The sequence below is a fragment of the Lepisosteus platostomus genome, chromosome 14, assembly GCF_059453375.1.
Source record: "Lepisosteus platostomus isolate fLepPlt1 chromosome 14, fLepPlt1.hap1, whole genome shotgun sequence".
Lineage (NCBI taxonomy): Eukaryota > Metazoa > Chordata > Actinopteri > Semionotiformes > Lepisosteidae > Lepisosteus > Lepisosteus platostomus.
The window spans coordinates 36,009,600-36,035,220 of record NC_142624.1 but is presented as its reverse complement, the minus strand read 5'-3'; the positions used below and the strand labels follow the sequence as shown (position 1 = coordinate 36,035,220).

Here is a 25,621-nt window from a genome sequence, read left to right as displayed (position 1 = left end):
GGGCCCCTGCACTGTGAGACAGCAAGGCTAACCACCGGGCGACTGCGCAGTCCTGGTATATTCATTTAAATACTCTTTATATAAATATCGAATTTCACCCAGTCTTTCATACTGTATGAAATAGAAAGACCATAGCCTCAGGGATGCTGCAAATCATAACTGCTTGAAGTTCCCAGATCAAATCCTAACAAAAACATGTGTTTACCTGGCTGCTGTACCTCCTCCACCAGTAAATGTCCTTAGTCCTTGTATGACTATCAGGTTGAGCCCTATGGACCTTGCTGCTGGTTCAAGCCTAGTTGACTATGACACTAGCCGTTCCTTCGGGAGAGAGGGAGCATTAGCTGCCCAGAATCCTCTTGTTCTTTATCTGAATAATGACACCTGCACTTTTAAGTCAGATGTCTGGAAGGTTGCAGTGATGTCAGCAAGAAGCACACTCTTCCTCCTGTCAGCACTCACTTTCCTGTACGGCAGCATGGAATGTGTTTTAGATCAAAATCTGAATCTTAAACAACTGGAAATCCCAAATCACGTAGGTAAATAATAGTCGTTACAACACAAAGAATGAAGAAACTATACCCTCATGTTTTATTGTTTCAAGAATGCCAAAAAAATTAAAAATGCTATGTTTATTAATGTAGTACCAAACTATAACATTCTCAACATGCTAAAGTCCCAACACAGAAATACTGCAGAAGATAGAAACAATTTGGAAATAACAGATGTTGCTGTGATTCTTTCATAATACAATTGGAAATGCATGAAGATAGAAGTCATATTACATGTAAAAAAACAGTGCACATCTAGAAATAATTACTGGTAGTTTTCAGAAGACAATGTATAGTCCTGACTTGTCCTGACAATGTAAGTTCTAGCAGAATTGTCTATAATACACCCTTAGCTTCAAAGACAATTACTGTATAAAGTTTTAACATCTTAAATTTAAGTCATCTCGGTCAAAACAGGTAAAATGTGGACAGGGAAAGTTTTGCACTAAAACAGAAAAAGTCATAAATACTTGACGATAATCTACTGTAAATGATAAAACTGCAGACATAGACATACAGTTGTTGCTTGATGTTGTTGTATATTACTAACTGGTAATTTCAAACCTCGTTTGAAAAATGCAGTGCAAGGTGACAGCATAGTTTTATTATCAATAACTGTTTAAAATACAGTATATTTCATAATTCAATTTGATGTAGCAAAAAGAAGTTGGAAACAATTCTGAAATAACAGACGATGCTGTGATTCTTTCATAATAAAACCATAAATGCATGAAGCTAGAGTACAGTACATAATACATGTGCAAACAGTGCACAACTAAAATTAACTACAGGGAATGTAAATTTTCACAGAAGCTTTTATACAGAAAGAATATCTAAAGTCTTAACTATAACAATTTGGTGATAATGCCATGCTTGTTAAAAGCCCTCCTCTACATGGGCTACAGAATACAAAGGGCTCTAAATGGGCTTCTTGTGGAAGCCATGGTACTGATATGCTTGAAAATATGTAATAAAAGTATGAGGAATATGTGACAGAACTGTTGTTTCAGATTATCACAGGGATAGTTTCTGTGGTTGTTACAGGTATGTGCAGAACAGAATCGAAAACAAAATATTTTCTCTCTGCAATATTGCTTTCTTTGATGTGTGTTTTTTTTTGTGATATATATTTATAGTCTAATGCAATCTCATATAAAATACACAAAGTTTTTTTTATTATTATTCTGTGGAGTAATGGTTTTTAAATGACAACAGACCAACTGGATATTTCTGTTACAGGTTTAGAATCACTTAGTGAGTATTTCCTTCACGGAGGTAGTCTGAGTCTCTGGTGAAGAGACCATTATGTGCCCCCTGTCATTTATGGATGAAATTTGCTATCCCTGGGTTTTTAAAGCTGCTCTCCCAAGGACAAATGAGAAACACTGATTCAAGAAGGTCTTTATCTGTGCTAGCCAGCCGAGGCTCTTAAATTGACTCCCCACTAATGCCTTCATTCCATCAGCCGTTGGTAGGGACTTCAAAGTGATGTGAATGACACACATTCTTTTCCCCCAAATCTAGATTTCTATTGCTGCTTTGGGCTCAGATCCTAACAGATCTTTTTTTAAGATTAAGAACAGAGATACAGTATAGATGGCCAGGAATTATCCAGGAAAGTGCTAAAACTCAAACATCCCAATTGCTTTGAATGTGATGAGTTGATCAAGTCATACTTTGTCGAATGGTTGAGGCAGAGTAGTTCAATTTGAACTCATAGGCTTCAGCAAATGGAAACTCTCAACTGAAGCTTGGGAGGTATGATACAGAAGCCACAGCTGTTCTAAATCATAATCATCCGCAATGTAATTTCTCCAGAACTATATACAGGTACAGTAGATCATACACAAATCCCTCTCTTTTTGCATTTTGTCTCATGCATCCCCCCTCTACCCCATCACCTCTTGTGTTGCTGTACCTCATTACACCTACAGTAAATACTCAATAAATATAAAAAACACATCTAATTCTTGCATGTCCTTATTGCTTGTGTAATACAGATGGGACTAGAGCTGGCAGGTCCTAAAGTAATAATAACGATACATTTTATTTAACATAGCTCAAATGTATGAATAAGAAGCAGCAGTTTATATAGGGGGCTTTGAAAAAAAATAATGCATTAATAATTCTCTATGAATTGAAGCACACAGAACAATATATGCTCACTTGTAGCAATTTTCAGCTGCTGGAAGTTTCCAAAGTGTAGTACCCGCTGAGACATACCGAGTCATTAGCCTGACTTCAAACAGCCTTACCTGAAAGACTTCAAAGGTTTTATAATCACTTTCATTTATTGTACTTTTGTTAAATTTGTGGTGCTGGAGAGTTTTGGACAATCAAATGGGACCTCTCTTCTTCCAGTAGACAACAATCGCTAAGACCAGTGACTACAAACTGCCTATCCAAGAAGACTGGCCCAAAATTATTCATGTCCTTTGAGATCAGCACTCATAAGCAATCTTCTGAAAATGAATGCAATATCTGAAAATACACTACAAAATATGATATATAGTGAAGGAAACCTGAGTAAATTAGATCTCCTTTTCATTGAAGATGTGCATTATGAAGACTGATTAATATACAGTATACTGTATATGTGGTATATACTGTAGTTCATCAGATATCCTTGTATGTACAGTATCTGATTGTATTGTAGTTATTTCATATTTAGATAATGAATAATTGTTTTTTTGCTTAATTTGTTTTTATGTACTGATAGTTAATGTTTAAGGCAATGCGAAAATATTATTCAGCATCTATACATTTGACAAACTTCAGCTTGGAATAGATTAAATATTTTATTAAAAACTGAATTTTACTTTCAGTAGTCTCGTTTGTATTCTGCAGTGGAACCCCAAAGAGAGAGGACTTCATGAGGCAAGCTGTTGTTTGAAGAAAGAAATTAGAATTTTATTAATAAGGTGTTGAAACAACTGTATACTGTACACGTAGAATGAAAAAAAAGTTAAATACTACAGAATTTGGTTTATAGAAATATGCTTTTGCTCTGTAAAAGACAGACAGCAAACTATTTTTTATTGCTGTCTTGAAATTTCTGTACACCTTCCTGAGTTTGTGATTCAACCAAAATAATTTTAATTTCCAAGTATAAATAAAAATGCTACAGGCAAGATTATGAATATTAGGATTATTATAGGTTGTTATAATCTAGATGATGTCCTTAATACTGTAAATATTATAGATGTTTTAAAATAAATGTTCTAATATAACCAAAACTTTCAGACCTGATAAAAAAACTCAGTAATTTTATGATTTTCAAATTGTCAAATTTCTTAAAAATATTTTGTGAGGACTGGATAAAAGCACAGCAAAGAAATATTTCATAAATTACTGTACAACCAATATATACTGATATTAGGATTAAGATAAACATTAACAACCAAAATTTATTTTTCGGAAAAAAAAACATTTATACAACACAAAATACCCACCTTCATCAGCCATCTTCTGCAATTAACATATAACAAAGAATAAAATACAGTGTATTTTTAAAGGAAATAATTAATTATGGATTTATAGGGATAACAAAATTGGTAGGTCTGGCCATTTAAACAACTCAGAACTGCCTAAACTTGTAATTCTACTTTTGCTTCTATAAAGTTTAATACACAGTACATGTGCAGACAGATGCATGAAAGTAATGCATATTGTCTGTGTAGATACATGTTCAGGGCCTACTGTACGCATAATTCATGAGATACAACTGATCATCATTTTAAAGTTCTTATTTACCAAGTCTTCTCTCAATTCACACTTTTCACACTTTCCGGAAGTGGCAATCCTACACTAGTCATCGTCTTCCTGTTCAGGTATTATTTGGGAGTCTTCATAAAAACATTCCCTGAAAAACGTCATCACTGTTCTGTAGTGGTAATATCTGCTCTGTGATGAAGTAATGTCATGCCCTTCGTCAGGATATATCTGGAAGAAATAGAGGCAAACTGAAACTACAAAGTGCAAGACATTTATTTGCGTTGTATCCATGGAATTCCTAGATTTTAGGCCAACTGTTGAATAGTAGTATTGGTAACGTAGTAAGAGAGTGTGACTGGAATTAGGAAATTTGTTTCTAAAAATCTGGAAATGATGATTAACCACTGTGAAAGTTTTTAAAGAAAATTAGAAGAAGCTTTGTGTTACTTTACTGGATCCAATGACCCACAGACGGGAAAACGTGTGTACCATCAACAAAGAAATGCTGAGAAATTCTCATTTATCCAGCTATTTTAATCAAGGATTTGACTAGTTCTTAATAAAAGCCTTATAAAACTAGCATGACTCTTGCTAAGAAATCTAATTCATAGAAACTCAAGATGTAGGCACTGCTGATGTAAAAATATCTGACTTTTCCCTAAGAAAATGTCACATTTTCACTGATGTTTGTTGTGAAGTGCCCTAATTTGTTTGTCTTTTTTAATTAATTGGAGTCAACAGTTTTCATGAGGGTCTTAGCTGAAGCTGAACAGTATTTTATAAAATTGTGTTGGTTTAATCTTTTTGCTAATTATAGTTGCATCTGCATATTTTTAAAGAACAGGCGGAAGAGTAGGATGTGGCAAAATGGTGATATTTGTTTTGGAAGCTATTTTTTCTATTAGGGAGAGGTAATTTGAAGAGAACACATACTGTATGTACAACTGTAAGATATCAGCTACAAAATATACTAAAATAACTATGTTCAATACTTTTGCATCCAGCATAACCATAAGAAAATGCAGAGTTGATTTTTTTTAATCCTATGGTTTGTCTGATATGTATCCCTAATTTTTCAAACATTAGAACAGTACAGTAACTCATTAAGGAGATATTATTATTATTATTATTATTATTATTATTATTATTATTATTATTATTATTAGATATTATTTCAAATTTATCATATATTCTTTATTTCTTCAAAAGCTGTTGAATAGATTTAGAAAAAAACATCTGCTCAAAAACAATTTAAAATATTTACTTACAGTACATGGTAGTGTTAACCACCCTACCTTTAACATGTAGTTTACATTAGATTGTGATAAACGTTTCACCAGTTCAGCTGTGTGCTGGAAATGAACATTTGCTGCAACACAAGATAATGATATAAGTAAGACCAGCTTAATCGCTTACACAATATAGGTGACAAACACATCGTTCAGCGAGACCGTCATACTGCATATGATTTGTGCTACTGTCAATTAGTTATATAGCAAAAAAGAATGATGCATTGTAAGTCTCCAGTCCTAGCTCTTCCAGAATAGCCTGGTTACAAACATTCAACCCAAACACCAAATAAAAGAAAAACACAAGACATTGGGAGACTTACTAAAATACCAATAGTGATTAGATTTTGCAGAAAACTCACTAATTAATTATACATCTCTCTAAACTAAAGCAACAAGAATGAGTTTTAGAGAAATTCAGCAGCTGATAAAATTTGCTTTATGTATAGCCCAAAATCTGACAGAATTAATTACATATCCTCACTGGTAGGTCAAATAACTAAAACTTAGACTTTGAATGCATATACTGCAAAGTAACATACTTACAATCAGCAGTTCCATGTATAATAAGGAATTTGTGATGCGTTGATCCAGTCATATTATGCAGAATACCACAAGCCTGTAAAAATGTCAGATTATGTTGCTTTAAGTTCTTAAACGGTAATAATGCTAATTCCTCTCATATATATAGTTCATTCCTGAAGGGTTCTAAAGTGCTTTACATAAAGGAGGAGACCTATTCAGCTATCGACCCAGTGCAGATGGACAGCTGGGTAGAGAAGTGAGAAATTGTTGCACCAGTTGAATGAAGGGGGAAATATAGGAAGGGCAGACTGCACAAGCCCTTAGTGGAATTTAGCCAAGACACTAGGTCTTTAATGACCAGGAAGCCAATACCTTAAACTGAATGTTCCTCCCAAGAATAGCACCTCCTACAGCAGACTGTCGCAGGTTATTTTCAGTCCAGTTGCAAAGAATATAGATGCACTGTACTATAGCCAATTCGAATGCGCAGTAAAACCCCGTCACACGGGATTGGGGCTGCAGGTTAACGTGGCATGGGATCCACTGGCCAAAGATTATTGACAGGCGGCACTTGTGCTGCATTAGTTGCTAGTGAACGATTGCTTCATTTAATCTCTGTACTGTGCAGGTTTAAATCTGCTTAATAGGGAATATAATATGGAATCACGTAACTAAAGAAATTAATAACTATATTAATTTAAGGATCTAAATATAATATATGTTTTTGTGCCGTGCTATTGTTCCTTTGCCTCAAGAGAAGTACAAAAAAAAACTGTATAGTTCAAAGATCTTTAAAACAACTGTATTAAGTCTTACTTGATATATACGGCCATTCTCTGAAGGAAACCCAAGGTATCGTTCTGTGAATGCAGAAGCTTAAAAAAAGATATAAAATATTAATTGAGAATTGTGTAAAAATGAAGAAAACTGCTAAGCAGAAACAATTCTTTAAATACGGTATAGTAGCTTCAAAAAGATGATAAATACTCCCCTTTTAACCTCTTCAGAAATAATTAAAAAAATCCATTAGTTATTCTCAAGAAGATGCTGCTCATACTTTTTGAACGATGTTCTATAAATAACTATTTTGTCTACATTGATGATCCCAAAATAATATTTACAAGCTCTGCTAGAGAGCACTGGCTAAATTGTAATATGCCTTCGGCTGCTACTGTCAGTTAGGCTTCTTTGTGTTGAAGATGATTCTCCAACTTTATACGACATGCACTCCTGTCTGTTTTCAGCCTATCCAAACACCAGCTGCCCTGACCTTTCCTGGCAGACTTCCCAAGTTATTGCTAGAAGATTCCCGTAGGGAGTTAACAGTGCTTTCACATTTTCCCAGCACATCTTCTGAATGTGCTTCTTTGATTTCATAACACAACATGATTGCATCTGTGCATTTCTAATGGAACATGTACCTGCTGGTTGTGATGGACATTCCGCTAGATCAATGAAACCAAAGAGACTAGTAAAGGCCCTGTAAAAAGCACAGGGTCTATCAAATCTTCACTCAGCTCTTCACTTCAATCACAGGGCATCACTTAAATTAAACATCCAGCGTATCTTTTCAAATACTTTCTAACAGTCAAGCTTCAGCTGAGACTAGGAGAATATCTTCCTTGAACAGTGGTATTCCCCATTTTGTGGATTCTGAGTGGGAGAATAAGTGTTCTCTCTCAATGTTGGTGAGTACTATTATCTTTCATGACTACGAAGGAGTAAGAACCTACTGTACTATAATATAATATGGATAATAAATCATCTAGCAATTCAGGTGACACAGAAACAAAATATCAGTTTCATACCATACCGTGTAACAATACTGTAAATGAAAGTACACAACTAGGTTCAAATCTTTAAGTGGCTCAGCGTGTTCAAAGTGACCCTTATTCTGAGGTTTATTGTAATTTCTGTTGAAATAAGAGCGCTCACTCTGAAAAATTGCACTTGCATACTTACAATGGTCTTCAATACACTTTCTCTATTGAACCTAAATGTAAATTATGCTTCCACAGTCAACATTTCAATCCAAAGCAAACCTTTGCTGTATGCTAATGACATGTCACTATTGATCATTTGTACCAGGTCCAGGTAATGCAAAATTTATATTTCAATATGTAGAGTATTGTCAAGGTGATTAGCTCCGTAAGCAGCATTCATTTCTTTCACCAAACACTCTAGCTCATTCTTTAGAGCAGTATTAAAATTATAGTTGCATATAACATATATAAATCCATATAACAGCATACTTTAAATGCCTTACCATATAATCGCCAGTCAGTCACAGGAGCTACTGCTACCCCACATCTGAAAATTGTGTCATAAGAAAGAAGCAGCAGAGATGTCAGGAAGCCTCCGTACGCCTAAGGTAAACAAAGGGATGTGTGCTGTGTAATGGGAAAATGAGCACTTCCAACATCATGTAAGACCTAAAGTTCAATTCCTAATCTTCCTACGCACTTCACTTTCCCTCAGTGCAAAAGCCTTCTTAAACACACTTACCTGTACACGATGTTTGCACCTGCAAAGGCAAATTTAGTATTTCATACTATACAGCGCTGTTAGTGACACTTACTTTTATATACAGTTATTACAGACAAAATGGAAAGTACTAAATGCAACCTACCTCGAATTAGAATTTACAAAGAGTTGTGTTTTATTTTTTTTCCCTTACCTTCCCAAAAACTCCAATTCTTCTCTGGTCTATGTAGGGCAGCTTTATTAAAGCCCTAAAAGAAAAGGTAGATTACCTAAAATGCACTAAAAACATCTGTTGTCTATCCCCTCTTTTCTTTTTTTTTATTGGGATAAAAGTAGGCTTCTGCAGTCATGTAAACATTAATTGCTTAACAACCAGTGATATATTTGCTTTTTGTTTCTATTTATTTGCAATTAATTCAAATGAGGAATTATATGGCATTTAGTTCAAAACAGACCCTGCTAATCTGCTTTCTAACAAAAACAATACACTCTGATATAACAGGCCAATTCACTACCCTGATATCTTAATTTTAAATTGCTAGTATATCATATACCAGTGTTTAATAACACCACAGCTACCTGTAGAAAACAGGCATAATCTCATTTTAGAAATTATAAGACTCAGGCACAGCTATATATTGACTTACTGTCTTTATTATTGACTATGACAGCAAAGTCACTCAGCACAGTATCTTGCATGTACATGGAAAACTGTTTATATTTTTGTTTTTTGCTTTTTATCTCTGTGTCGAAAAACTTCTATCCAAAGGGTGAACAGCAGGAGTTCATTATGTGCTACAAAGCAGATCTGAAATATTTTTTGTGCAAGAAACTGGATGGAATTGTGCCTTATACAGTACATACTGTACAGTTAGAAAAGCACAGGCATTAATAATATGATCTTCATTTCAAATCAGACAATGATTGGAATGTTATTCTGTCGACACTGAACACACATCCATTTGTTTTGAGACTTGAGTAGGATTTTTATCGCCTGTCTCCAACATATGATCATAACCTGTTTTGCTACCTGGCCTGATATAGTCTACCACATGTCAAATATACTGTATGAAAAGGTAGTGAATCAACACTCTCAACTATCAATTTCATTTACATAACAAATGCTTCTTAATTCCTAAACAAAATTTTACAATCCGTACTCTATAGCTGCTTTTTGATCCTGTACTTCAAGGGTTCCTAAGCGCTGATGAACCTGCTGCAGAATCTTCTGTCCCTGAAATCCACTGCCTCTGCCATCAAATCGAGCCACTATCACACCATCAGAGCTGACGAGCACCGAGTCCCAGTCCAGGAGAAACTTGTCATTTACAGACTGACTGCCAGGAGCACCGTCACTGCAAACAGCAACATGCATGTTATGCACATATTGGTATCAGCGAGACCTTTCATATACAGTACTGTATGTGCATGGGTGTCAATGAATATGGACATGGAGAAAAAAGGATGGGAACGCTGTCCCCACAATAATAGTAACTCCAGCCAAACAGATGTGCAGATATTTTCACAGCACAAATGACTTTTTATCGTAACCTATCCTGTGTGTGCATTTTCTTTTTTGCCACTTTCTCCACTGTCACATGGTTCAGCTTGCTGCTCAGGCGTGTTTTCGAATTTGCCAACACTTTGCTCATCAGACAGGATAAGATTCAGTAAATCACCGGTATTTGCTGGTCCACAGAGTTGTGATTAGCCTCACAGATAACCGCCAAACAATGAGCTAACGGAGACAGAACCTTGGTTTGGTTTGACCGTGGTCAGGAGTTTTGAGCTGCTGCTGAGGCAGTGAGGCTTCCTTAAAGATCAATGTCATATTTCCATAGTGTATAAAGAGATATTTATAATGTAGAAAGTTTTAATTGTTCAATTTTGGTTTCGCTTCATGCAGTTCTAAGTATAAGTGCTCATATTGTTGTGCTCATATTATATACATGTAACAATGTATATGATTACTTAATGTTAGAAAAATTCATACTGTACACATCCTCATGCAAACAAGAAATGTCATCAAATCTGTGTAGTCAAGCACTGCTAAATACGTTTTTTACAAGGATCCATATAGTGGCTATCATAAGAGGCTAACATATTATGGATAAAAATAATTCTTACGTCAGTTATAAATGAAATAATATTGTTTATTATTTCTAAACAAGGCCTACTCCACAGGTACCATGCATGTAAGCTGAACTGCATGACTTGAAATAATTCAGAATTGATTGCTTTTCATATTGTGCGCACTGATAACAAGTTGGATTTATTCTAGCAGTAAAGCTAAGGGAGTTTAGACACTGAGAAGGAAGGAGCTTACACAATCAACAGAAGAGGGTGTAAGTTCTTTTCACTGAAGCCTGCTGGTAAGGTCAGTTCCATGGGGAGTTCTATAAACAGTAAAACTGAGAACATGTTGTTCTGACAAAGACTATACATTAATTGTAAGAACAGAATATACATATACAGTAAAAAAAATACAAAATTGAATTATCACAGATAAAAGGAAAATGCCATTTTAAAAAAAAAGCATTATTTTAATTCTGCTGAGCAGAGCATTGCAGTGCAATTGTAAAGACTGTGGACATTTCACCAATAAATTAACCACATTTAATTAAGAGCCACATTTAATTGTGCACAAAGCAAGAAAGAGAAACCATATGGGATGTTATCCCTTTTAATTCAATAAATTAATCTATACAATGAAATATTTTGCAGCCTAGCCATTCAGCTCTGCACCTGTTTTTAATTTGATCTCTACATCTGCTTTCAGGCGTAAGGAGCATTTGTCTCATTTCTATATATCTAATTATACATTCTGAGTCTGCTCTCTGTCCTCTAGGAGATGTATGTCCTTGATTCGTCATGATATGGTTGTTAAAGTTCACTTCCAATTGTATAACTGACTGAACTCTTAATTCTACAGTATAAAAGAAACTGTTACAGTAGCTGTTAGTGCCGATGATACAACAATGACAACAATAATCATCTTACCATGGTTGTTCACTTGTAAAATTCTGACTTCTTTCTCCAGTGTTTTTTTCCCACTCATAAATTCTCTTATTTCTGTGTTACTTTCCAAAATGTGAAAACCTAAGAGCACAGATATGTTTGTTGGGGTATATGCAATAGAATACATTTCCTACAAAAAGTAAGCCATTCTACATTTGCAAATTTAATCTGATTTGTAGCCTTTTTGCTGCATTGAAGAAATATATTTTTTTCTTGTCCAGGGTAACATAAAAAATAGGTAGTTTTTAGTATAACTCAAGTTTTAATTTTCTTGGAAATATCTAATGTAGTCTGTTATACAAAAATTTAGTGTTACACATCTTTGCAGGTCATACACTGTATATATCTTTTTTTAATGATGAGTAAGACACCTTCTCCTCCAGTTAATTGTTAATTAACACCAATCAATATTTCATGAATATTTAACAGAAAACATTTCTTGTAATGAAAAATCATTAACTGTTCTTTGTTTTTAATGAACATAAAATTCCACACTAAACATTTATTATGCATCCTAGGTTCATTCATAAAATGCATTTACATATTTATTTATGCAAATGGAAGAAAACAATGCATGGATGCTGTAGGATATGAAAAAACAAGCTTAAAATGCTTGCACAGTCAAATAAATAAAGATAAAATACTGAGACGCTGCATTTACCAGCCTGATATTTTGTGTACCGTGTACTGAGGCTCCAATGATTAATTATGAATCAATAAGTTAATTGCATGACATCTGTAGACTAATGGGCGATAAAAGAGTTTTCCTCTTTTGATCACAGAAGCTGAGGCGACCTAGCTCCATTCTGATTTTTAAAACTGTTAGTGCATGACCAATATTCATAGGCTTGCAACTTGCCAGATACAAAAACGAATGTTTCACTACCCATTTTGTGTCACTTCCGTGCTATTATTTTGAAGTATTAGATCAGAAATGGCTTGGTCTAGTGGATAAGTTTGAGATTGGTAGAAGAAAAGGTGCAGTGCACACTTCACTGGCTCACAAGTTGCTACATATCAGCGGATATTATTCCAGATTGAAATGATGTGTTTCTGTTTAGGATGGTAGTTTTATCCAGGTGAAGATGTCTTTAGCCATCTGGGAAATCAGGAGGACGAAGGCTCTACTCACCACCCAAGTTATTGAGCCAGTGAACACTGACCTTAGGAATGTCTGGACCTACAACACAGAGGGGTTATTAAAACCAGGAATTCAGAGTTATCTGTGGTGCTGACAAATGATGGAAAATCACTGATTAAGATTCTTGCTCAGAAAGAAAAAAAAATGGAAAAATACCATGTTAAGCAACAGCACAGGAAAATGTAAAGAACTATGAATATTAAGTATATTATTCATTAATATATAATTAAAAAACATATTTTTCATGGCGGCATATAACATCAACAGTGCAACAATGTATTATAATTTCCTAATGACCATAAGTAGTACTGTACATAGGGTTACTGTGATGTATGTTAAATTTTATAATGTATCATACCTTTACAATTTAGGATGGCACTCTGCATTGTTGGACTGAATTCAGCACTGACGAATGTACAAGTTCCATTATATAAACCGCAAGTGAGGCATCGGCGATTAAAAGGCTCTTCCACTGACACCCTGGAAAAATGATTAGATCCCAAAAAACAGCTATAGTTGCAATGATGTAACCTTTCCCATGTTTCCAAACACAATGTAAGTATTTCCTGTGCAGTTAAAAAACAATAAATAATATTTTTATTTGCATAGCCTCTGACGTAATAAACAATGGATGAGAGAGACCTTTACTTAAAACGAATCTGTGGACAGAAGAAAGGGGTAATGGATTTACATCTAGAGAGACTTTGATGTCTTTTTAAAACAAAATATAGAAAATGGGAAACTGAAAGGGAAAGAATTACAGTAGAACAGGAAATGTTCATACCTGTATAACTGTCTCTGAGCTGAACTGTCCTCTGTACTGAGAAAGTAACTAGGGATAAAAAACGATACATTAAACAATCTGGAATTATCTTATTGTAGCTGCCTACACAATTTTGCTTGTTAAAGCAGATTTTCTTCCCTGTACTTAAGACACTAATATCTGACCATAACTTACACAATCTGCTGAGTCTCGTCAAAGGCCAGGATTTCAGTGACTTCCCAGTTTCCAGATGTGAGGTGCCGAATGGTTATCTCCTCACTTCCTGACTGCAGTTGTTAGTAAATAGGCATAAAACATAAGAAGGCTCTGTAAAAACTTTATGTACATTATGAGCAACCTGGCCACAGGGATTAGGCCATTTAAATCCTTTCAATGCATTTGTGAACCATCATTTTGACCATCATGTAGTCTTTTACCCTTAAAGGCTTTCCCTTGGAGGCTATTAATATGCTGAGAACAAAAAGGACATGTGAGTAACCTACTTTAATGTTCCTCTCTACTTTGAATTTATACGATCAGGATAAAATGAGTTCTATAGTCCCAACTGTGCTTACAAAAGACAGGAATGTACATTACAGAACAATGACAACCATTGGCTCAAACTTGCAGATGCCTTGGCAGCTACAATTCACATAGGCCAAAATGATAAACAGCAGAGAGAGAGAATGTGTGCCTGGTGCTGAACTAACGGTGTGAATTCAGCAACATCAGCAGGGCAGCTGTAGAATTCACAGTATACTGTCATATCCCTGCTATGACCTTGAAAACATTATCTGCAATTTAGCTTTGTTATTCTGTAATTTAATGATCACAAAAAGATCCATTGGAGAATGGGAATTCATAGGCTCATTATGCAATGTGATATTAAAAATGTAGGATAATCATAATAAAATAGAGATGGATTCGGAGGTGACATAAACATTAGAGGCGGCATTAGCGAAGGGAATTTTTGAGGTTATAAAACTGATGAGACCCTGTCAGCTTCTAGACAGACGGCCAATAAAGCATCTAAATAGTAACTCTTGAAAGAATATGCTTTGCTTAACAAAATAAAAAACAGGAGAATGTAGTCCTATTTAATCTCAGAAATGGCTAATTTATATTCTACAGCAGGATAAAGTTTCACCCATTTGAAATGTCAATAGAACAAAGTGGATTATTAATATTGTGATATTAATGATAAACGTGCATCCTGGACAGCACACTCACACAGGCTCCTTGGTATCTTTACCTGATCAGAAAACATTGCAATATGATGAAAGTCTCCTCTTGCTCCATGCTTTATTGGTATTGTCAAGAAGAATTTACTTCCATCCTTTGAAAACACTGGCTGTTCATTCTGGAAGTCAAATAAAGGTAACTATAAAATTTATGGCGGCATAACAAAGGAATACCAAACAGTTTTATAGCATATTTTATTGCTCTGCTTTTAGCTTGACATGTCTGCTTTCCGAGGGCGCTCTAAGAAATGAACCTTTTTACAACTGGGATGCCAGCGCGCCCACATTAAATCCATTTACAGTGACTTGTATTCTGTGGGATGGGACCTCATAATGCATTTATCTAGAGGATTCTTTTAAGGCAACGTGCCACATCTGAAGAGGTAAATGTTCAGCTCTTGTCTTTAGAAACCACTGTGCGTGTTTTTCACTGTGTTTAATGCAGGTTCATCAACAATAAAAAGATGTCTTCAGTTTCAAAAATATACTTAATATTCATGGCAATGAATACAGAACAGATCATGTTCCATTTCGCAGGACGTGAAGTCCTGTAACTAAGAGAAAGTCATTTGGCCCATTGATCAGATCACTGATCAGGCGATTTCTTCCAGCCCTTTCCTGAAAGAAAAACATGATTGGGTAACTTTTTTCAATCCCTCCTAACCTTTTATGTAAAGATATGCCTTCTGTGGTCACTAGTATGCCAGGTGACATCATTCTCAAGTACTGTGATCTCAGTTTTTACCTGTGCATTTGTATATTGAGATCAAAGAAAACTAATTGATTACTGAGGCTTTTTATTTGACTTACTTAGAGTATACACTTGGCCTCTTATTTGTAAGTAAAATGAATTGCCCGAATTAGAAGATAGATGTTCATATTCATATACAAATATATTCATATTTACAACATATGATATAAAGTTTACAAACAGGAACATCAAGAGTAGTTAGATAAAGATGCAATGCAGCCACTAGTCTCTGTAAAATGCAAATCTAGTCCTTACAATTTCTAAAAAAGAATAAATATTTTAAAAAATATATGGAAAAAATTGCCACCTCATGCTAGCACTCCATTATTTGTGTTAATAATGATAAATAAATTGTACCTGTCTGTCAAGCCAAATATCTGATGTCATCACATGTTTCTGATAAGGAAAAAACATAAAAATAATGTTAAATATCGGAAATATAAAGACGCTACTGAACATTCTAAATTGCAGTATACATACTTAATTATTTTAGGTTAGACTGCATTTGTTTAGCTTACAAAATTACAAACCCAGTACTTGATGCTGAGCTCCTGTTGGATAAAAACAAGCAGGCCTCAAAAGCAGCACTGAAGCGGCCATCAATCTGCAATCTTTGATTGATGGTTAGATCAAAATCTTGATTGAACACCGGCCTTAATTTGAGTTAACCTATTAAACATGATTTATATATTCGACACATCAGTTCTATGCCTGAATATTAGGGGACCCACCAGCTAAGTAGTAAAAAAATATAATAGTTGCTGGATGCAGAACATTTAATTTAATGACTTAATTTAATTGTTATAATACAGTAAATGCACTAAACGTACAGTAAATAACAGATGTTCTTTCATTTGCAGTACCTTGACACATTCCCCACTGGAAGCCTCACAGACAGTAAGAATAGATGTATTCTGCGGTCTGTTCAGCCACCTCACTGATATACTGTAGTTGTCGGTCCATTTCACCATAGAGATATAGTAATCACTGAAGAAATATAATTAACACATATTTTAAGCATCCTTTATTAAAATAATATAATTTATACAATGCATCACAAAGCTCAGTAATTAAAGTAAAGTAATTCAGCACTTATAGAGCCCAAAACCAGTAGTAGGATAAGCATATACTGTACAGTGAGCATCAAAGGAAACATCACTGTATTTATGCAAGTGGGTTTTAGAAACATAAAGTGTACAGATTTTGTATAATGATGGAACCTCTTTGAGTCATTTTAAATAAGTAACCATTCATAACTGGTGACACACTCGTGTGACTTTGAGCTTTGAAAAAACACTAAATCGCCTCATTAGTGAGTCGACTGGTACAGGTGATTGGGAAAGGGCAGTACAGTAGGTTTAGTCAAGATGGGAACCCTTGTCTGACCTACACTCCAGATGTTGACTGGCCTTGGAAACTTTTTGGTGTTTAAATTGTCATCTGACCAATTGTCCTATGCCAACAGGTCATTCCCCAGAAGTTGTGGAATTTTTGTCTTCCCTGAAACTACAGTATCATCCTCTCACAGCAAATAAGTGATTTCATCTATTGAATCTCAAACCATTGGTGATGGCTACCATAGTAGAACAGTGCAGCCAAGTCCTTTTTAACAATAAATCTAGGCTCTGTGGACACCTCCTAATAAATGTCAGTAAGTGTGGTGTGGACAAGCAGAGAGATAAGCTAATTGATGTGCACTTCAATTGATGTGTAATCAATACAGATATTCAAGTGTAATGGACGCTACAAAATAACACTTGTAGCAATTGATGGCCGTCTTATTGCATGACGCTATGGGACTTCACTTGATGTCCTTCCTTCAGGGTTGTTCTGATTAAATTATATACCAGCAGGACAATGCTCATCATCATGCAGCTCATGTGACGCTGGGCTGTCTTGGAAGATGAAATGTAACAGTTATATCATGCATGCCCTGATCGTCAGATTTATGTCACATGGAACTGCTCAATTAGTTGCTGGTGAGCTACTGTAGAGGGGCTGACTGGCTTCATCTTATTTATAACCTGTCTTATGCTGTTGATCGTGTGCTAGCGATGGCCACACACATTACTAGATTGTGGTTTCACAATATATCCTCTGCTAATCAACCCTGTTGATAGTCAGCATAATGAATTTACTTATGTCATGAGCGTTTCATAAAATGTCAGCTTCAGCAAAAGTATTTGATCATTTTCCTAAAAATAACATTGTGAATTTGTTGCAGTTACAAGAGATATTTTTCTTTTGATGCTCAGTATATTATGCTATAAGATGCAACTGTCTAAGAATAGCAGAATACATGCGAATCAAAACACAATGACATGTTGTTCTGTAAATATACTGAATTAAATCACCTAAAACCAAAAATATAGGTTGAATATCCCATGGAGATATACTTTTATACTGATAACATAAATAGATTTTCTATTCAACCAGTAAACATTCTGTCATAAATAAAATGTTAAAACAACACAGACCCCCTTTATTATTATCTATTTCCAGAAACAGTGCAAGTATAACATTTGGAATAACATCATTCAGGTTTTCTGCCTGAGTCTAATTTGGGCCTTTTTTTATAACTAGGTTTCTGCTCAGACAAGTCAAACATATACAGAACATGCACCCACAGAGCTATGATACTTGTAATTAGTTTGAAACTGTGTGCATTTGCCACCTATACAGTGCAAGCAATACCCAGAGAAAGATACATGAATGAACTGAAGGGAGGATCTGCGAGTTTAACAAATTGATACAACATAACATCTCAGCTGAATGGCAATTAACCAGTACTCCAGAGGCATCATGTAAAAATGACTGTAAAAGTGACTAAAAGCTCCCCAAGAGAAAAACAAGTGTTTTCAGTCATCAGTAGAAAAGGAAAAAAATTACCTTTTTCGAAAGCTGCTGGGAGGCACCATCTCCACTGTTTGTGTCACCACATTAACGTTTACCACATAGAGTTTTACTGTAGGGTTCACCTGGCCTGCCTTTAAAGCACGACAAATAAAATGTAAAAAACCTCAAGTGTAATATGCATTCTGTGAGGTAGTGTCAAAGGTCGACACCTCATTCTCAGTTCATTATTGAAGAGCATGTTTCCTTTTCTTTATGCACTCATCACATTCCTTTCTTGCCACTAGCATTTAATGCGCATGATAAGAGTTAAAAAAACATTTGACTCTTGATTATCAAGAGCACAAATGACTGAAACAAAACAGAATTCATGTCAGCAGTTCTGTCAAACCCTAATTCAGATGGAGAAGGGGCATGATCTGAGTAGTGAGCTTTATTTGAGTAACTTATCTGGCTAAGGAGCAACCATCCATTCATAAGGATGGGGCTGTCACAACCCCCCATTAAAGAAGGTTGAATCAGGGAGCTGCTGCAAGGGTGAAGATGGGGTGGAGGGAGGGGAGTGAAAACAAAACTTGTAGGCGAGTCAATGAGAAGATTGATATGTAGGAAGGCAGAAGTGGCAGAGATTAGGAGAGAGATTTACCAATTCGATTTTTCAGTGTCTTTTGCAATTTGCCTCTCATGACATGTAATGCAATCCATGATTGTACTATATCTGCTCGTCATTTCCAATTTCCAATGTTTAATTACCAGATCTGCCGTGATCCCTTCAAAGCACAACCAACATTTGCTATTTAAAATATTAACCAATATAAAGTTACCTTTACAAAGAATGGTGAACGAATCAAGGAAATCAGTTTGCAACTTTAAACAGATCAATTGCATTTCCCTCTTAATTCAGTTAATAAAGTGAGACTGATGAGTAGCTGTTTGCATCACCCAAGTGAGTACTGCACCTCACTGTTTGATAAATGTTCCCCACCCCATAAGGGACGAATTTAGAGATCCTATGAAATAAGGAACACTATACAAAAGCACACAATTAATATGTAATCATAACTTAGAAGGACAAATGTAAAGACTGTAAAATGTTATTCTACCAGAGGTTTTGAAGATTTATTTGCTTAATTTAGACATGTTTTTCACTTCACGGCAGGAACTGAAACATATTCTTGTCTGCAATGGAATCCATTTAAAAATACCTTTAAGTTCCATTTTTATTCAGATTCAGAAGAGAATATATTTTCACTGTACAGTATTAGATTAATAAGGTGATCGTGAGCAGAGCAGGTCAAAATTTAAAAATAATAGTGAAATTATCCTCATAGCAGAGGACTTTAAGACTTTGAGTATTACTGTAATACATAAAAGTCTGGACATTTACACAAGTTAAAAATCCAGCCGTCAGTACCTGTAGTGAATTGTTCCCATGCACACCAAAATTCTTAGCTATCGACACATTGTATAGTTTTATCTATTCTAACTAGCACATGCATTTATAATTATCAAAGGGTGTTGTATCAAATGCCAGTAGCTATATCACCCTGCAACTCACCATTGAGCTAAGCAGGTGGGAGCCTGGCCAGTACCTGGGTGAGAAGTGGTGTTAGTGGAACCTCTAGGGGGCGTTCACCCTGCGGTCTGTGTGGGACATAATACCCTCAGTAAAACTGAGGTCCTGACTGTAGTCATTAAAAATCCCAGGGCATTTCTTGAAAAAGAGTAGGGATGTTACCCAGGCTTCCTGGTCAAATTTCCCCCTGGCTTTTACCAATCATGGCCTCCTAATAATCCCCATCTCTGATTTGGTTTCATCACTCTGCTCTCCTCCCCACTGATAGCTGATGTGTGGTGAGCGCTCTGGCGCAATCACATCATCCAGGTGGGGCTGCAAATTGCTGGTAGTGGAGGGGAGTCCCCACTACAGTACCTGTAAAGTGCTTTGAGTGAAGTGTCCAGAAAAGTGATATACTGTACAGTACAGTATAAGTGTAAGGAATTATTATTGCTGTATATACTGTGTAAATAGTGCCAGTTGGCTTATGGCTAACACTGTATACTGTACTGAAAAGAGAAGAAAGAAAACACAACGTTTCAGCCATGGAGCCTTCTTTGGGTGTCAGGTGTTGACACCTGAAGAAGGCTCCACGGCCGAAACGTTGCTTTTCAGCATGGAATAAACCTTTACTTGTTCCTTTATAGCCTACGCATACTGATGCAGCTATGCACCTGAACTATATACTGTATATACACACTGTTTAAAATTTCAGCTGATGGGTCCATTCATATTTTCAAGGGTCCTTTAATCCTTGAGCAGGTCATAGACGCTGCAAAGTTTCTTGCTGCTTGTTTGCAGCCTATAACATTTCCAACGACACTCCTGCTAGCAGTAAATCACACCACTCGAGATGAATTATAACACAAGGCATAGAAGGGGAAGGCGAGGTATGAAGAAGGAACTCTAACAGCCTATCATATTTAATTATCTCTGGACTTCCCTATATACTTTTTTAGATATTGAGTCTCAAGTTAATTATTTTACCTTAGGATAGGGATATTGCTGTCCTCTGGGGTACAGACTGCCTGTTAAGCGAGGAAGGGCCATGTTTGGAACCAGGGAGTCATTAATCATCAGGAATGCCAGCTTTTCTCCGTCTGGGGACCACCAGTGGGCAACGTGTGACTGCAGCAGCTCCACTGCAAGCAATTTGTATTTGTCACAAATGGAAAACATGGTAGGCGTTTCGGCTGTAACTGTCAATGAATGGCAAAGTGAGATGTGCCCCCAGGCGAGAGACAAGCCGAAATGTGTTTCAGGTTGATCATGCTATCAAGACATTGCTCTATCACAGTATTAACATTGGCTGCGTGTGAAAAGCCAGATCAAGAATACTCCTGTAAGATCCATTCTGCTGTTATTAAGGCAGAATGTCTTTATGAAATACATGCATTCTCCCCGCCCAGGCTGTCAATGTTCTTAGACATATTAGAGATATCTCTTAGAATCCCTTTATTTTCAACTTTCTTTTCCATAGCGTACATGTATGATGAACCTAGTTGGAGGAAATAATAATAACAGTTTAAAACAATGTTTTGACAAAACTAGACTAAAACTGTGTTTGTTCTATTTCAAATCAAGAACACCTTCCATGTAGCCTGCTACACCAACACAAGACTCTGAGGAAGATTTCTGAACACGGTACAAGATTATGTTTCTCAAATGGTTATATTCCTTGATTCTGTATTAACCGTTTCAGTGCAGGAAAGATGGGGATGGTCCACAAAGCCATAAATAATTTGATGAAAGGGGATACTTGTGTTCAAGATGCAGTCTTTGTCCTGCAGGAGTTTGGAGGAGGAGGAGAAGACGAAATGCTTATCATATGACAATGTTGGTTGAGTAGTCTAAGGATCGCAACTGGCAGGAAGAATGGGTGCTTATAATTAATTGTGCCGTGTTCCATGTAATACAAAGCAGAAAGCAAAGCAAAAATAAAACTGACATTTTAGAACTAATTCAGATAGTTATTCTTGAAACTTAATGAGCTTACTGTATGCTTTTGAAAGGTGCCATAGTATTAGGGTGTTTAGTAATGTTGAAAATACTGTATAACAGTTGTAAACTTTCCATTGCAACAGGATGAAAAAATCTTCCATTGTAAAAAACTATTTAGAACAACAACATCTTTTGTGACATTAAGACTTTTTTAAACCAACTGAATGTAATGTCATGTCAGTGAACACCACACTGCAAAGTAACTGCTAATTAGCACAGAGATGAACTAAAACTCAAGGTCACATTTTGTTTCAAAACATTTCTGTAATTTTAAATAAAGCATTTGTGGTTCCTAACATCAGCGAAATGTTTAATAAGATATCTTGCTTCAGAGGCATCAGCATATTGGGGTAAACAATAACAGCTGTTAGAACTTTGTGTTTCAAACTGGGTCTATCATTTTTTTTGCATAAGATGTTTCCTTAAAATAAGTGCATATTAATTACACATGCACATTATGGTGGAATAAACAGAAAGGGAACATTCTCAACACTTTGTTTTTGCTTTATGATAGCTAAATTTCAAAACTTGCTCATTTGTATTCTACTGTATGTACAGTATTATGGTCAGATAATGAGGCTGGAGGACAGCTTTTGTGTTGTCTAGTTTAGATGTATGAGAATGATGATTAAGTTTATTGACACAAAATAACTTTCTTTTACTGTATGCGTGATATGTGATACTGGTTTGGTTTATCCTTTAATTAAGGAAACATAACTTACCTTCATATAGCCAGTCTGCAATCCCATTGAAAACAACTCCTTCTCTTCCTGATGATGTGAGCCTCAGGGAATTGCTCTGTCTGTCACGCTGGTAGTAAATGTTATTTTCAAAAATATAAACCTGCAATTCACAAAAAGCAAAGCATTAAATAAGTGTATACATAGGCCATGTTGTTCTTATTTAAAAACAAAATTATAATTTCTCTCTCCATGATCTATGGAATTAACTGAACAAATGACTAATTATGAATTCAGATTGAGTTCAACAGAGTAAATACTGTAACTGAAGGAGGCATGAACCTAATTCATTTAACAACAAACCACTTTTATTAAGTTCCTGTCTTTTGTACATATGCCTTTTACTGTACATCAGAGACATTTAATAGCCATTTTCACAGACTGAGAGATCTACTTTCTCTTGGAAGCAACATGGATAAATTAAGTGAATGGCAGTCTGCCATACAGAATATGTTCTAGATAAATTATATAAAATTAAAGGGGGAAGACCATTCCTTGTATTATAATTAATCAGCTTTTTAGTGCATTACTTTATTATTATACTGTACAAATATCAGTTTTAATTACCGTGTTCTAAAACTACCTAAGTTTTATACTCACCTATTTAGTAACATAAAACATTATGTTCTTGTTTCACAGCAATCACAGAATAAAAATGGAAGCATAACTGATGCTTCTAAAAAAGACAACTCTTTTAATATATAAAACACATAGTAATCCACAATAACAAAGGCCGTCGATTGCTGGTAGCTAGTCTCTTTCACAGGGACCAAACAGGGACTCAAGGTAACCTTGACAAACTCCACACAGAAGGTGCCACAGCCAGGAACTGATCTCAAGAGCCAAGGGCTATAACAAGCCAACAAGCCTATCCAGTGGTTAATCTAATATATAATGCTACATATCACCATAAACATAGAGGTAGGTCAGTTTTGGAAAGAACACCTTTTTATCTCACAATAATACATTCATTGGCTTCCTTTGCAGTCGAGGATGATTGTTTACCTTTAACCCAAAGGCGACCAACAATATGGGACCTGCGCACTCTCTGGCAGGCGGCGCTGGTGTTGTCTCTGGCCATTGAACTTTGATTTAATCGCACTTACAGTATGTGGTCTTTTCTTACTAACTGTTCTCTGTGAAATCAATGACATGGTATTATGAGCACAGACAAGCTTGTACTGTGTAATTGAGTCCACACCTTGCAATCCAGGTGTTTGTGAGCAGTTATACAATGTAACTATAACTGAAGCCTAACATGGCTCTCGACAATCTTAACAACTTTCGCCCCATCTCCAACTTACCCTTTCTCTCTAAAATTCTACAACGTGCTGTCACACTTCAGTTACATAACCACCTCATGACAAACAACCTTTTCGAACCCCTCCAATCTGGCTTCCGTCAACTTCACAGCACAGAAACCGCCCTGGTCAAAGTCACCAATGATCTCCTAATAGCTTCTGATTCTGGTTCTCTTTCCATACTCATCCTTCTTGATCTCAGTGCTGCCTTTGACACTGTTGACCATAACTTCTTACTTTCTTGTCTCGAGACTGCGTTTGGAGTTTCTGACACTGCCCTCAAATGGTTTAAATATTACCTCACTGATCGCTGTCACTTTGTCTCTCTCAATGGGTACAGATCTGAAATTGGTCTTGTCAAGTCTGGTGTCCCCCAGGGCTCAATACTGGGCCCCTTGCTCTTCAGCATTTACATGTTCCCACTTGGTCAGCTTTTAAGATCACTTGGCCTCAGCTTTCATTTTTACGCTGACGATACTCAAATATACATCCATACTAAACCTGACACTGATGTGGCTGTCTCTATTCTATCTAATTGAATCTCTGACATAAAAATTTGGATGACTCAAAACTTCCTTCATCTCAACTGTGACAAGACTGAAGTCATGCTTATTGTTACCCCCCAGCAACTTCGTAAAGCCAGTCCTGTAACCCTATCTGTAGATGGCTCTGTACTTGAGCTTCAATCAAAATTGAAAAACCTTGGGGTTATATTCGATTCTGGCTTAACATTCGACCCACATGTACAGCATACTGTCAAAACATATTTTTTTCACCTTAGAAATATCGCAAGACTACGCCCTATGCTATCATTAACTGTGGCTGAAAAGCTGATCAACATATTTGTATTCTCTCGAATTAACTACTGCAATGCTCTACTCGCGGGGGTATCTAAATCTACTCTGAACAAGCTGCAGTATGTCCAAAATTCAGCAGCCAGAATCCTGACCAGGTCTAGTGCAAGTGTTCACATTACTCCTATCCTGGAGTCCTTGCACTGGCTTCCGGTCAAATTCCGTGTAGACTTTAAAATCCTCATGCTCACCTATAAGGATCTACATGGCTTGACACCTCAATACCTGTCTGAACTATTATCGCCCTACTCCCCACCTCGCAACCTCCGCTCTTCAAATTCTGCCCTCCTTACTGTCCCCCAAGCCCGTCTACATTGTATGGGCGACAGGGCCTTCTCCTGCTATGCCCCCAAGCTCTGGAACTCTTTGCCCGAGGATATCAGAGAGTCACCTTCTCTAAACTCCTTCAAATCCAGACTCAAAACCTTCTTCTTCAGAAAAGCCTTTACTTAACTGGTTCCATTCTTCACCCCTCTGCTCTTCTTAGTACCACCTTCCACGGTCTCCTCTATTGTTATTGTTGTATTGTTGTAATTGTAATTGTGTCTTATCTTGTGTATTCTTCTTATTTACTGTTGTAGTCTTCTTATTTATTGTAATTGTCATCCTGTAAAGCGCTTTGAGAAGCCACCTTTAAAGGTGCTATATAAAATAAAGTTTATTATTATTATTATAATAAGTTAATATAGCGTATGACTTGCATCCCCCACCCAGTAATGAAAATAATTATTCTGAAGAAAATTGAAACTCATTATTTTTAAAAATCAGATCAACTAAACGCGCATTGACACTAAATAGCATTACAAAAGCATAGCTAAAAGAAAAAGGCCCACTGTT

At 36.0% G+C, this 25,621-nt stretch overlaps 1 protein-coding gene across 2 annotated transcripts in view; it reads right to left on the bottom strand.

The window, feature by feature from the left end:
• Positions 1-577: 577 nt before the first annotated feature.
• The window catches only part of LOC148649407 (inactive dipeptidyl peptidase 10-like), a 123,316-nt gene continuing 98,272 nt past the window's right edge, over positions 578-25,621 (bottom strand). Inside the window, exons 8-27 of one of the 2 annotated variants that reach the window (XR_015926346.1) lie at positions 22,612-22,732; positions 20,876-21,030; positions 18,367-18,464; positions 16,341-16,464; positions 15,835-15,873; positions 14,738-14,845; positions 13,681-13,772; positions 13,507-13,554; positions 13,081-13,202; positions 12,714-12,761; positions 11,564-11,662; positions 10,890-10,959; positions 9,724-9,918; positions 8,757-8,811; positions 8,346-8,445; positions 6,896-6,954; positions 6,101-6,173; positions 5,561-5,634; positions 4,305-4,493; positions 578-3,433 (exon numbers count right to left, since the gene is read on the bottom strand). Coding sequence is in view for 1 of the 2 variants with exons in the window: in XM_088606021.1 (XP_088462147.1) it covers positions 4,359-4,493; positions 5,561-5,634; positions 6,101-6,173; positions 6,896-6,954; positions 8,346-8,445; positions 8,757-8,811; positions 9,724-9,918; positions 10,890-10,959; positions 11,564-11,662; positions 12,714-12,761; positions 13,081-13,202; positions 13,507-13,554; positions 13,681-13,772; positions 14,738-14,845; positions 15,835-15,873; positions 16,341-16,464; positions 18,367-18,464; positions 20,876-21,030; positions 22,612-22,732 (1,815 nt within the window). In the remaining variant the exon portion in view is untranslated. Of the gene's footprint in view, positions 4,494-5,560; positions 5,635-6,100; positions 6,174-6,895; positions 6,955-8,345; positions 8,446-8,756; positions 8,812-9,723; positions 9,919-10,889; positions 10,960-11,563; positions 11,663-12,713; positions 12,762-13,080; positions 13,203-13,506; positions 13,555-13,680; positions 13,773-14,737; positions 14,846-15,834; positions 15,874-16,340; positions 16,465-18,366; positions 18,465-20,875; positions 21,031-22,611; positions 22,733-25,621 lie in introns of both variants that reach the window. The other variant, XM_088606021.1, reaches the window with a different exon arrangement.